General features: G+C 51.5%; 1 protein-coding gene across 1 annotated transcript; it reads right to left on the minus strand.

The window, feature by feature from the left end:
* Positions 1-5,152: 5,152 nt before the first annotated feature.
* On the minus strand, positions 5,153-13,719 carry LOC147645335 (uncharacterized). The gene is made up of 3 exons (XM_086874838.1): positions 12,230-13,719; positions 8,524-8,596; positions 5,153-8,337 (listed from the first exon to the last, which is right to left on the minus strand). The coding sequence occupies exons 1-3, from the start codon at positions 12,392-12,394 to the stop codon at positions 7,331-7,333; spliced, it is 1,245 nt and encodes a 414-aa protein (XP_086730964.1). The 5' UTR covers positions 12,395-13,719; the 3' UTR covers positions 5,153-7,330.
* Between the last annotated feature and the right edge of the window lie 288 nt (positions 13,720-14,007).

Here is a 14,007-nt window from a genome sequence, read left to right on the forward strand (position 1 = left end):
TTTTTATTTTTTTTTTTTTTTTATTTTAATTAGGAGCTTAAAATGTTTCCAAACATATACCTTAAAATCTCACCTCCTCCACAGAGCACCCGCTTTGCTTTGTGGGACAACAAAAACTCAATAACAAAACACATTAAGCAAACAGAAAAAACAATATTGAAAACAAACATTTAAATCTCGGACCACGCCCGGCAAATTAAACAGTGATGGTACTTAATGCAAACATAATGGTTTTTTAGTTCAGTCTCTTCCAGTTTAGGATTCTCTTTGAGGAAGGGTGCAGCTCTTAGATCTCCTCTCACAAGGGGCAGAGTTCTTCCATCTCCAGTTTCGGCACTGGTTCCCATGTGGGTGTAGCTGCTTTAGATGATCTCAGTGAAACACTGGCTCTGGGAGCTCAGTTCCAGTTTCGATCTCCCCGGAGGAGGTGTTGCCCAGGATGGAAAAGGCAGAGCCCCCAGGGGGGGAGCACCGAACAAAGGGGTGGGAGCGAAGCAGGAGTTACTGGGGGAAGGGAAGGTTCGGGGCTGGAAAAGAAGGAGCAAGGCGGGAAACAAGGGATCCCAGACCGCGTGGCCAGAGCCATCTTGGGATGGGGGGAGGCCGGGACGGAATTTCCCGGACCAGGAACAGGGAATATGGAAAGACAGGGGGTGAAGGAGGACACGGAACAGCGGGCAGACGGCAGCAGACCCGCATCACTCTGGATGTTCTCCGTCCCTTGCCTGCCTTCAGAACAGGGATGGGATGGCAGAAAGATACCGGGGTGATGGGGAGTTGGCAGCAGCCCTGAGACATCTTGGCTTTTTTCACCCTTTGTCCTGCCCTTAGGAACAGAGGAAAGGGGAAGGTACAGGGAGGTATACACCAAAAAAAAAAAAAGGAACTTCACAGAAGACAAAAACAGTCCACCAGAAGAGCCATACCATCCAAAATCGTCCATAATGTTAATATAATCGTCCATAATGTTAATATAATCGTCCATAATATGTCTCGTTGGGTGATGTAAGGTTTTTGTCCCAGTGTCTGGTCTCGGCTCCCACACCTCTGTAAGCCCTTTTCGTCCCCATGCCCGAGGCACTCCCAACCCAGCCTTCCTGCCAGGTACTCTCGAGTCCTCCTTTCTTAGGCGGGGGTCTCGCTGGCTCTCAGGCCATCAGCCGGTGACTTACGAGGTGTCCATGGAGCCGGGTCCTGCTGTTCTCTTGCTTCACTGGATGCCACGCAATCACTCACCATATCTTGCAGTCAGCAACCTCAGGATCTCATCCAGGGAAGCAGCAGGATTCTGGGGACCAGCATCAAACACCAACCGAGACGGGCTCCCAGTTCACGAAACCATTTATTCAGCATGGGAACAAAGTCAGGTCCAGAACAGAGAGCCCCGAACAGAAGCACAGCAGGGGTTTTTGAGGGACAGAACTCTCAAGGGTCCCCACCTTTGAGGGTGGAGTTCAGGGTCAGGGACCAGTAGAAGCACAGCAAGGGAGAACCCCTCAGGGACTCAAACCCAATCAGAACTCCTGGGCCGCCCTTCTCAAGGGGTTTGGGGTGGGACAATGTTAACTCTTTGTCTCCCTGAGGCTGCTACCACACCACAATAATATTTTTTCCCCTGATCTATCATGCTGAGCACCATGCAAGGCTGTAGAGAGGTCAAGATTCTTACTATTCTTAATTTTCCATGTTTTAAGTACTAATACGTCTTCATCTACTTCAGCTTCTACCTCTTCTTCCTAATATTCCTATTCTTATTCTTTATCATTTTTTGGTTTCTGGAGGGTGTTATGTTTGGGGTGGGGGGGTTGGGGTTTTTTTCTTTCCTATTACTACTTCTTAAACACAACTTTCTTTTCTTTTGTTAGAATTGTGTGTGTTGCAGTCCAGCAGGCCGCCGTCGTGTCCTGGGAGCAACACCTCCTGTCTGTGTCCATTCCTCATGGCCAAAGTGCCCCAGGATCAGCATGGAGTCCTTTCCGGAGGAGAGGAAATGGCCTTGGAGTCCATCAGGGAGGAGCTGGAGCCAGTGTCCCTGCAAAGGGCCAAGAGCCGTGTGGCTGTGGCCCTCGGGGACCCGGTGCAGGGGTGCCGCTGGCGGTGCCAGGCTGCCGCTGGGAGCCGATGACTTTCCAGGTGCCTTCCCGGCCGGACGATGGGCCGGGATGCGGCGCTGAGCCCCGGCAGCGAGGGTCCCCCTTTGGGTGCCGCTTTGGGCTGCCGTGTGCCCTCGGGGCGCCGGGCAGGCCGCGGGGCAGCTGCCATCTGCAGCCCAGCACTGCTGGCAGCGGGCGCTGATCCTGTGGCTGTGCCGCCAGGCAGGGGCAGTGGAACAGCCCCCACAGCCCCTGCAGCCCCCGCAGCACCCGCCTCAAGAGCGAGCAGCCTTTCCTGTGGGGAAGCGGCTGCCCAGGAGAAGAGACATCTTCCACCGTGGCTTGGGCTGCCAGAGGGCCAGGCCCGGCACAGAGTTGCTCTTGCGGGCACAGCTCGGGCTCCTGGCACTCCACCCAAGCTTCTCGAGGGACAGGCAGCAGGATTCCCTCTTGGGCTAAATCTGCCAGTCTCTGCTGCCTGGCCTCTTCTCCTTCCTCGTGCAGCTCCAGGACGCTCACCTCATCCCAGTCATCGTCCTCCCGCTGCCAGGCCTTGAGCTGGCTGCACAGGATGTCGCAGTATTCCCTGCTGTCCTGAGCCAGCTCTCCATCACTGTCATCATCCCAGCTGGACCTGGAGGATTTTCTCTTTGCTTTGCCTCCAGTCACCTCCTGGCCATCCTGGCACAGCTCTTGCTTGCGGCAAGCTTCCCAGCCCAAGAGTGCCCGGCGGCTTGTGCCTTCCCCTGGGGACAGCCGCTGCTCAGGAGATTCTTCCCAATCTGAGAATTCCTGACAGTGATCGCTGTCCGCCTGCCACGGCTCCTGCTCCCTGCACTCGTCCCACTTAGAGACAACTGGGGAGGGCTCTTGCTCCCTGCCCTCATCCCAGTCCCGGAAATGCCAGTAGCTCCCCCATACTTGGACCAGCTCTTGCTCAAGGCCTTCATCCCACTCAGAGAGCTCCTGGCAGCTCTGGGCTTCTCCTGGGGACAGCTGTGGCTCAGTGCAGGCTTCCCCTGGAGTCCCTTGCTGGAACTTGTTCATTTCTCCTCGGCAGAGCTCTGGCTCTTCCTCAGCGCAGGACTCCACGGCTCCTCTCCTCCCTCTGCTTGCCCTCTCAGCCTCCTCCTGCTGCTCCCTCAAGGTTTGGGCTCTCTGTGAGCCGGGCCAGGGCCTGGGGGGCTGGGACTTGGGCTTTGCCTTCTCCTCCTCCGTGCCTGCAGTCCTCTGGCGCACACAGGTACCTGGACACAGCCACTGTCCTGGGACTGACCCAGGCCCCACAAGCCCTTTATATACCCCCCAGCCGGGGCGGGGCTCTGCCATGTCACAATGGACTTTGGGCACCGCAAGGTCCCGCGTCACCACGGCCCCTGACGCACCGTGCCTGTGTCACAAAGGCCACCCCGGCACCCCGTGCCTGTGTCACAAAGGCCACCCCAGCACCCCATGCCTGTGTCACAAAGGCCACCCCGGCACCCCGTGCCTGTGTCACAAAGGGCACCCCGGCACCCCGTGCCTGTGTCACAAAGGGCACCCCGGCACCCCGTGCCTGTGTCACAAAGGCCACCCCGGCACCCCATGCCTGTGTCACAAAGGCCACCCTAGCACCCCTTCAACAGCCCAAGGCACCAGGAGCGGCCTGGAGCAGCCCAGGCCTTGGGGGATTGCAGCCCCTTCTTCTGAGCCGCTCCTTCAAATGATCAGGAGTGGCTGGGGCCAAGTGAAGGTGCAAAAGGAGACCGTGTGTGTCTTCGTTTGAAAGACAGGGGCCTGCTAAGGGAGGCAGGAGGCTCCTTTGCAATGGAAAATGTAAACCCCCTCGCTCCCAATTATTATCCCTTTGAAAGGCACTCTCTGGCAAAGATAGGAGGACAGGAAGAACAGTTTGTGCTGCTTTTGCATGAATTGCTATTTGGTGAGCAGGGAAGAAGCCCCCCATGGAAATGATTTTACTGAGAGGAGCTGCTAAGCGAGAGTTGCCTCTGTGCCAAGCAAAATCCAAGAGCTGGCTAGCTGTGGGAACTGACTACCTATTAAAGCATTTAAAAAGCTGGATCCACCTCTGTGAGATTGACATTTTGCAGACAGGCAAGCCCGGGAAATCTCTCTCTTGCTTCCACCTTTGAGGAGGTACCCGGCTGCCGGTCAGGCCGGGCCCCACTGCACTGCGGCCCTTGCAGTCGTGCTGACAGTGGCCACAACAATCCTTAAAGCTTCAGGGTCCCCTGACACCCGGGCAACCGAGGAGGAAATTAAAGGAGCGGGTTCGCTGGAGTCCCCAAAACCAACTGGAATAGGAAAATCAAGTAGGGATGAGGCCCATAAAGCCTGCGCAGCACAGGAGCAAAGTGCAAAGACCAGGCCTAGGGGCAGACACAACAATATCTAGGGGAGGTGTGAGGGCGCAGTCTGAGGGCATGGGTCCAGACACAGACTGGGTTTAGAAAGATGCAAAATACTGCGACGAATTGCAACCAATCAGGGGAGAGATACGGGAAGATTCTAGAAACATAACTTTCAGTGGGGTGACTTGATGATTGTATGAATTGCCATCAAGCCTTTGGCAAGTGCTTCCCAAGGCTTGAACTCAAAGCCTGCTGCTTCAGGGCTGAAGTCTTTCTGGCCCTGTGTCCCACAAGGGCTGAATCGCACAGGCTCGGCCTGGTGGGGCCGGGCTGGCCCCAGCAGTGACCGGGTGGGGACGGGAGGCTGCGGGACCCCGGCTGAGGCTGGGCCGGACCACGGCTGCTCACACCTTGCCGAGCCTAAGCCGTGCCCCGCTGCCGGCCCCCGCTGAGCTGGAGTCCGCTGGGCTCCGGGAGGAGCTCCGGGTGGGTCCAGGCCCCCTCGGCCATGGCCTGACGCTGCCCACCGCAGCCCTTCACACCTGGGCTAGCTCTGCTCACTGGCCGCTGGCAGCGCCAGGAGTGGGGAACGGTCTGGGAGCTGTTTTCCCCAGACCGAGCCTTCAGAGCCTCTCCGCCACTCAAGGCTCTGCGGATCTTAGCGTCGTGGGTTTCAGTGAGGAGATGGAGGAGACCCAGAGTCCAAGCAGCTTTCCAGAAACAGGATTTACTGAGGGAAAGGAGCGGTGACAGGACGAGGGCTGGAAAGACACAAAGGGACCCAAGGACTCTGAGCCCTGAGCACGCCTGTGCTCTCCAATTTAAAGAGGGGAGGGTACAAACCAAGGACCAATGGGAATACAGTATGGGAGGAGTCGGGAGGAGGGTTCACAATACTAGGAGCCAATAGGGGTAACATTTGTGAGGGGCGGCAGTCGCAAAGCCAATGGGGCTTTGAGTAGGGGATGAAAGGCAGGGAACTTGCTGGAACAAAGCGTTGGGTTTACATTGAATGACAGGGACCAGGGGCAGGCTAAAGGTTATGGACAAGGAAGGTTCAGGAAAAAGGGGAGGGGTTTACAAAAACTGACAGGAGGGCAAAACCATTACACAATCATAGGGGGATAACAACAGGAACAAACCATTCACTTAATAATCAGAACAAAATAAACACACTGCAACAAGCACTGACTGAGCCAACTCGTCCAACCCATCCAACTTCAAGCTATCCAGATTTTGAAAACTGGAAGTCAGGAGAAAAGAGAGGGACAAAGATCCACAATCAGCCTTGGATCCAGCGCCATCGCAGCTGCTGTGAGCTCCAGGGCCGTGGCACATGTCAGTGTCACACCCATGTCACAACCTCACCTGCTCTGCTCCCTCTCCCAGCTGGGGTTTTTGGGGTGCCAGGGGCTTGGCAGCCACTTTGGGACTGGAGCAGAGGCTGCAGTGGCTGGGCTGGGGCAGTGACCGCCCCACACAGGCAGAACTTGCTCTGCCCCCAAACACACCCTGGAGATGTCTGGGGCCATTCATCATTTCTCTGCTCTCCAGCACTGAGGCAACGCACTCTGGCTACAGCTCTGAGCTCGTGCCCATGGCAACCAGCCCTGGCAATGGGGCTCCATGGAGCTGCTCTCAGGAACCCCCAAAGAGCTGGGGAGTGCCCCAAAAGCGCCTCAGAAATGTGAGATGCCCCAAAGTCTCTTCAGGAATGTTGAATATCCAAAACCTCATTCAATAATGGGCTCCCCCTCCCTTCATCATCCCCAAACTTTGGCTGTCTCATTGCAGACCCCACCCCACATCCCCAGTCCCAAACCCAACCCATCCCATCCCTGCTGGACATCAAGACCCCCTTCCCAAGACCAATTTCCCTCATTTCACACCTCCCAAACTCTATCCCACCTATCCTGCCCCATCCAATGCCATTCTCAACTCACCTGATTTGCATCCCACTTCACCTCGTCCCCTTCCAACCCCATTCCACCTGATGCCTTTAGAAGGCTGACCTAGAACAGGGGCTGGACAGAGTTAAGAATAAAGTTTATTAAAAGGCCTTAGAGGATACACCTTGGGCAGTGCAAGAACCTGGACAGGGCTACACCCAAGATGGACCAGAAATGGTCACAAAAATGGACAAGTGATCATGAGGTCTCACATTTTCAGAAGTTTAGGTCCATCTGCATATTTGGATTCATTGTCCAATTACAGCTTCAGATGAGGAAGTCCTATCCTTGTTTTCTCTCTTCAGTCCACCCTTGTTCATGCTTTTGGGCATGGAACATGTAACAATTGTCCTTGGTATCAAGCTAGAAAAGGAATTGTTTTGTCTACCTACTCTGAAGAGAGCTCACTAGCACTTAATAGGAAGTTCAAAACTACAAACCTAGGCAGTGCAGAATATGAAAAATATGAAAGCTAAAACTTAAGGCAACACACCCTGAGGGACTGTGGAATCCAGTCATTTTGGGTGGGATTGAGTAGATTTCAATGGCACTGAGTGATTTTGAGGTGACAGATAGAACTCGCTCATCTCCTTGAGGGCCAAGAGATGGAGACAAATAAACCAAATACCCCCAAAACCCTCCCCATTACCTCCCTGAATACCAGATTCCCTTCAAGCACTAGTAAAAGAGATGTTTTAGATGCCTTTGATGAATCTGAAGACTTTTACCCCAATTTTGTCTGTTTTAAAGGGATGAAGATGAATCAAAAGAAAATTAGGGCCAAATCAAAATGACCACCAGCCCAGTGTCTTCCCAACACAGATCACTGGGTACGTGGGTCATCAGGGCTCTGCCCAACGTGGGTCCTCTGATGGGGGATGGAGCTGGAGCAGCGCATGGACACCTTTCTGCACTTGGGGCACTCGCAGGGCTTCCCTTACCGGTGCCTCCGTTGGTGCTGAGTCAAGTTAGAGCTCTGGCTGAAGCTCTTCCCACACTGGGGACACTCGTAGGGCCTCTCCCCAGTGTGGATACGCCGGTGCCTGATGAGGTTGGAGTTGTCCTTGAAGCCCTTCCTGCAGTCAGGGCAGTGGAAGGGCCTCTCATCTGTGTGAATCAGCTGGTGCTGGAGGAGATGGGAGCTGGTCTGAAACCTCTTCCCACACTGGAGACACTCATAGGGCCTCTCCCCAGTGTGGATCATCTGGTGGATGATCAGTTGGGACCTCCGGCTGTAGGTCATCCCACATTCCCCACACTCATAGGGACGTTCCCCAGTGTGGGTTCTCTGGTGGCTGATCAGGCTGGAGCTCTGTCTGAAGCTCTTCCCACATTCCCCACACTCATAGGGCCTCTCCCCAGTGTGGATGCGCCGGTGGGTGATGAGGTGGGAGTTTTGCTTGAAGCCCTCCCCACAGTCAGGGCAGCAGAAGGGCCTCTCATCCGTGTGAATCCGCTGGTGCAGGAGGAGACTGGAACTGGTCTGAAACCTCTTCCCACACTCAGGACACTCGTAGGGCCTCTCCCCAGTGTGGATGCGCTGGTGGATGATGAGGTGGGAGTGGCAGTAGAAGCCATTCCCACATTCTCCACACTCGTAGGGCCATTCCCCAGTGTGGATCATCTGGTGGCGGATCAGGCTGTTGCTCTCTCTGAAGCTCTTCCCACACTCCAAGCACTTGTAGCGCTTCTCCCCATCCTGAAGCTGCTCATGGACCACCAGCTCAGAGCCCCGGCTGGATCTCCAGCCGCCTTCCCGGCACAGGGTGGGTCTTTCCTCCTCAGAGCACCCTGGGATGGGTTTGGAGCCCCTCCTCCTGTGGGATCTCCATGGCTTTTCTTCCCTGTTGAATTCCTGTGCTGTGGAGCCACTCAAAACAGCTTCTTCCATGAGGTTCTGCTGTGGGGATTTGTCCTCCCTGGTCTCCATCCTCAGCTCCTGGTCTGGGGGAGGAAGGACAAGGAGAGGATGGGATTTGCCTCCGTGCCAGAGGGAAGGGGAAGGAGATCCCCCCAGTGCGTCCCCGGCAGGACGGCGTCGGCAGCGGGGTTGTCCTGCAGCCGGGGGCCAGGCTGGGCTGGGAGATGGAGCAGGAGAGAGGGGGAAAGGGGCACTGACTTCCTCCTCACCTGCCTGTGTGTCCTGGTGCATCTTCCTCGTAGCCTCCTTCTCCATCTGGCCAAGGTTTGGGAATGGGAAATCCTGGTTTGGGGAAATACAAGGGATGAGGACATTGAGTTTGAAGGTCCCTCTGTCCAAGCTCGTCTCTAGAAGTCACCGGACATCTGGGGTCCGTAAAACCTCCAAAAAACACCAAGATTCAGCCCTGAAAATGCCTCCCAGGATTTCCCCAACTCTAGTCTCTCCTGTTTGGGGTTCAAGGGTTCCCGCCGGTCCCAGCTGCTGGGAGTCAAGCTTGTACTGGGGACAACCTGTCTGCTCGGTCCCTACCATCCCCAGGCTGCTGGGAGTGCCAGGAATCCGAAAAGTTCCCCATTACCATTTCCCCACTTAGGGATGGTGAGACCCCCCAATGTCCCCCCAAGTAGGATTTTTCGCTCAGCTTTGCAGTTCCACATTCTCCAAACATCCCCCCCCCGCAAAATAAACCCAACCCAGGGACCCCCCCAGGATATCCGGGCAAAGCTCTCACTCCCCCATCACCTGTGGGATGGTGGGTGATGATCCCACAGGAGGGGGCTATGAATTCAATGAGTGCTCAACCTTGTGGTTCCTTCTCCTTTCCCTGATCCTCCTTTGTCCCTCCTCTTCCTCCCTCTCCTCCCCTTCCATCCTTCCTCCTCCTCTTCCTCCATAACCCCACCTCCTTCTCCTACTTCCATCCCTTCTCTCTCTCCTTCTTCATCCCTCCTCCTCCATCCCTCCACCTCCTCCCCCAGGAGCAGTGACACCCTCGGTGCCCCGTTCCCAAACCCCTCACAGCCCACGGCAGGAGCGGGGATGGAGCCGGGACAGGTCGGGATGGGCAGCGCGGGGCTCTCCGCTGCTCCCACCCGCTGGGGACGGGGGGAACCCGGCCCGGGGAAAAGGAGAGGGAAACTGGGAAAATTGGGGGCTGCAGATCCAACCTGGGGCTGGCTGGGGACCCTGGCTGGGGACTGCCAGCCCTTGGGGCTCCTCTGGGGAGATGTGGCAGGGGGGAACACAGAGAGGGCTGGGGGATCCCAGGAATGGCAGCACTGGCAGGGACTGGTTTGGACTGGGGTAACTGGAACCTTACTGGGGTAACTGGGAATGATTGGGAATGAGCACAAGCATGCTGAGGGCAGCTGGGATATACTGGGAGTGACTGTGACCATACTGGGAACAGCTGGAACCACACTGGGAGAAACGGGGAGTGAGTGGGACCGTGCTGAGATGGACTGGGACTATTCCAGGGACAACTGGGATCATACTGGTAGGAACTGGGAAGAATTACAACTATTCTGGGATCACACTCAACTGGGATCATACTGGGATCACAGTGGGAGCAGCTGGGTCCCTGCTGCCTGAGACTGGGATCCCACTGAGGGTGACTGGAATCATACTGGGATTGACTGGGAGTGGCTGGGAACAACTGGGATCATGCTGAGAGCAACTGGGAGGAGCTGGGAATGACTGGGAGCGTGCTGGGGCTGACTGGGATATACTGGGAGAGACAGGGAGTCCCAGGGATCACACTGGAGGCTACTGGGGTCACACTGGCACTGACAGGGAGCAACTGGGGGCCACTGGCCTCATCCTGGGAATGACTGGGATCAGACTGGGAGTTCCTGGGATCATACTGGGAGTTACTGGGATTAGATTGTGACTGGGATGATACTGGGAGTGTGAAAGAAACTGGAAAATTGGGGAAAAAATGGAAAAAAGCCCAGGATAAATTCAAGGAAAATGGAAGGGAAAATTCGGGGAAAAACCAAAAATATCAGGGTGAAATCCAAAAAAATCAGGGAAAAATCAGGAACAAATTTGGGAAAAACGGGAAAATCTGACAAAAAATTGGGGAAAACCAGGAAAAATTTTGGGGAAAAAAAGAGAAAACTCAAGGGAAAAAATGTGAAAAAATTGGGGAAAAATCAGGAAAAGACAGTGGAAAAAATCTGTGAAAAATCAGGAAAAATCAGAAAAAATGGGGAAAAAATCAGAAAAAATAGGAAAAGAAGGAAAACTAATGAAAAACCAGGGAGAATTGGAAAGAATATTTGGGAAATCAGGAAAAAACCTGGGAAAGAACTTGGAAAAATTGGGGAAAATCCAGAAAAGAAAGAGGAATAAAATCTGAAAAGTAATAGGAAAAAAACCAGGAATAATCAGGTAAAAACTAGGGAAATTTGAGAAGAAATTGGGAAAAAGCTAGAAACGATTTGGGAAAGGAAGAGAGAAGAATCAGGAAAAAATGGGAAATACATGAAAAAAATTGTGAAAAATTGTGAGAAATCAGGGAAAATATCAGGAAAAGAAAGCTGAAAAGACCCTGGGAAAAATCAGGAAAAATCAGGAAAAAATTAGGAAAAATGTTGGAAAAATGAAGGAAAACCCAGAAATATTTGAGAAAAAATTGCAAAAAAATAAGGAAAATAATTGGGAAAAAATCAGAGAAAAAATGTGGGGAAAAAAAAAAATCAGTGTAAAATCAGGGAAACAAACAGGAAAAGGATAAAAAAATCTGGAAAAATCAGAAAAAAATAATGAAAAAAAACAGGAAAGAATTGGGGAAAACCAGAAAGATTAGGGAAAGGAAAAGGGAAAAATCAGGGGAAAAAAATGGGATTAAAACAGGAAAAAGCACAAAAATCAAGGAAAAGCTAAAGAAAAAAAATGGGAAAAAATTGAAAAAAAAAATCAGAAAAATAAAAAAATCATGAAAAAGAAATCATTAAAAAAAATCAGGAAAAAAGTCAGGAAAAATCAGTGAATAATGGGGAAAATCTAGAAAAATATTGAGCAAATATTGGGTAAAATCGAGAAAAGAGAGGGAAGAAACCTGGAAAAAATCAGGAAAAACCAGTAAACAATTAAGAAATACAGAGAAAAATCAGGGACAAATTATGAAAAAAATTGGGGAATAACCAGGAAGATGCTGCAAAAAGAAGAGGGAAAAATCAGGAAAAAGAGGGGGAAAATCAAGAAAAAAATTTAGGAAAAAATTTGGGAAAAAAACGAAAAATCAGGAAAAGAAAGAGGAAGAAGACTGAGAAAAAAAAAGTGAAAAATCAAGGAAAAAAATAAATAAAAACTGAGGACAAGAAAGTGGGGAAAAAACTGGAAAAATGGGGGAAAATTTGGGGAAAAAACTAGGAAATATCAAGGAAACAAACAGGAAAAATTCAGGAAAAATTAGGAAAAAAAGGGGAAATATTTCGACAAATCAGAGGGAAAAATCAGGAAAAATAGTTTGAAAAATATGTGAAAAAAATTGTGAAAACTGAGAAAAAAATAAGAAAAAGGGAATAAATCCTGGAAAAAATCAGGGAAAGGAATCAGAAAAAACAATGAAAAAAATTGGGGGAAAATCAGGAAAAAAAATGGGAAAATCAGGGGAAAAAATCGGGAAAAAATGGGAAAAGCCAGAAAAATTTAAGAAAAATTTAAGAAAAAGTTGTGGAAAAGAAAAAATTTTGGGAATAGGGAAAAATCAGGGAAAAAAAGTCAGGAAAAAAATGGGGAAAAAACTGGGAAAAATTCAGGGAAAAATGACGGAAAAATCAGGAAAATTAAGAAAAAAAAAGAAAAAGAGAGAAAAACATTGGGGAAAATAATGGGGAAAATCAGGAAAAAAAAACTGGATGAAATCCCCCTATCCCATTTTTCCATGGAATTTTGGGAATTGCCTACCTGGGAGGTCGTAGAAGAATTTCCGGACCTGGGAATCCGGGGAGTTGGGAAAGGTGGAATTGCGGATGAACTGGTCAAGATTTTTGGGAAGGTTGATGGCCTGGTCCTCTTCCAGCTTCCAGAATGTTCAGATGAATCACATGCCTCTTTCTGGCTGGAAATCATGGGGAATTTATGGAAAAATCACAGGAAAGCTGTGATTCAAATTCATGGAGTTTTGCCCCCAAAGCACCCTTTTTTCCCAACCAAAATTTATATTTTTCCCCCCAAATTTCAATTTTTGAGATAATTAAATGGCGAAGATAACGGGAAATGGGGAAAAATAAGATAGAAATTGAAGAAGAATGGGGAAAAGTTGGAGAAAACTAGAAAAAAAGGGGGGAAAGAGAAAGATGGGAGGAAAAATGGGGGAAAATGGAGCCAAAACTGAAAAAAAAAATAGGGAAAAAATGGGATGGAAATGGAGGAAAAATTGGGAAACATGGGAGAAAGAAATGGAAGAAAATAGGGATAAAATTGTGGAAAAATGAGATAAAACCAGGATAAAAATGGGGGAAAAAATGGGGAAAACTGGGGTAAAAATGGGAATAAAAATGGTAAAAATGAGGCAAAAATGGGAGAAAAATGGAAGAAAATGGGGAAAACAGGAGAGAACATGGCGAAAAAACTGGGGAAAAATGGAGCAAAAATAGCGTAAAATGGGGAAATGGGGAAAAAAATAGATTAAAAATGGAAAAAAATTGGGGGAAAATAGGAAAACATGGGGAAAAAATTGAATAAGAACGGAGGAAAAATAGGAAAAAAAACAGGAAAAAATGGAGAAAACTGAGGAAAAATGAGATAAAAAAGGCAGAAATGGAGGAAAAAAAAAATATGAGGGAAAAGTTGGTGAAAAATAAAAATTCGGATAAAAATGACGAAAACTATATGAAAATAGGATAAAAATTAGGAAAATAGAGCAAAAATGGGGGAAAATGGGAAAAAAAAGGGGAAAATTGGATAAAAATGTGGAAAAATGGGATAAAATGGAGACAAATTTTACTCTAATAGGGCATGACTGGGAGTGATTTGGCTTATCGTGGGGCGCAGAGGAAACTGGAGCCACACGTGGGGAGCAACTGGGCAATGCTGGGAGCAGCCACTGCCGGCACCGGGAGCCCCGAACCCCTTTCCCGGCCATGCCGGACCCGCATCCCCCCGGCCCCTTTGCCGGGGCTCTGCCGCCACCGCCACCGGGACCCCCCAAAAACACCTCCCGGGGACCCCCGGGGTGCCCCCGAGGGGCATCTGCGGCTCGGCTCTGGAGCCCTGCCATCCCCAAACATCCCCCCCAAAAACCCCAAAGCCAGGGAGCCCCGGGGGATTTGGGGCGAGCTCCCCCTCCCCGGGCACCTGCGGGATGGGGGGCGATGGTCCCGAAGGAGCTGCAGATGCAGAGAGCGGGGAGCGCAGGTGGAGCCTCCTCTGCCTGCTCCAGCTCTTCCTCCTCCTGCTCCTCCTCTTCCTCCTCCTCTGTCCCTCCTCTTCCTCCTCCTCTGTCCCTCCTCTGTCCCTGTGCGTGGTTCGGAGCCCTCGGGTGAGCGGGGCCGGGCCGGGACACGATGGGAAAGGGCTGGGTCCCCCCCAAACCGAGCTGGGGGCAGCGGAGCTTTGGGGGAACAATGGGAACGGGGCGGGACAGGGGAACAGGGGGAGGTGGGAGCACTGAGGGTCCCCCAGTTCACCCCAGGAGCCCCAAGCCCCGTCCCAGCCCCCCCAGTTCCCCCCGCAGCCCCGGC

The sequence above is a fragment of the Cyanistes caeruleus genome, unplaced genomic scaffold, assembly GCF_971803275.1.
Source record: "Cyanistes caeruleus unplaced genomic scaffold, bCyaCae1.hap1.1 HAP1_SUPER_30, whole genome shotgun sequence".
Taxonomy (NCBI): Eukaryota; Metazoa; Chordata; class Aves; order Passeriformes; family Paridae; genus Cyanistes; species Cyanistes caeruleus.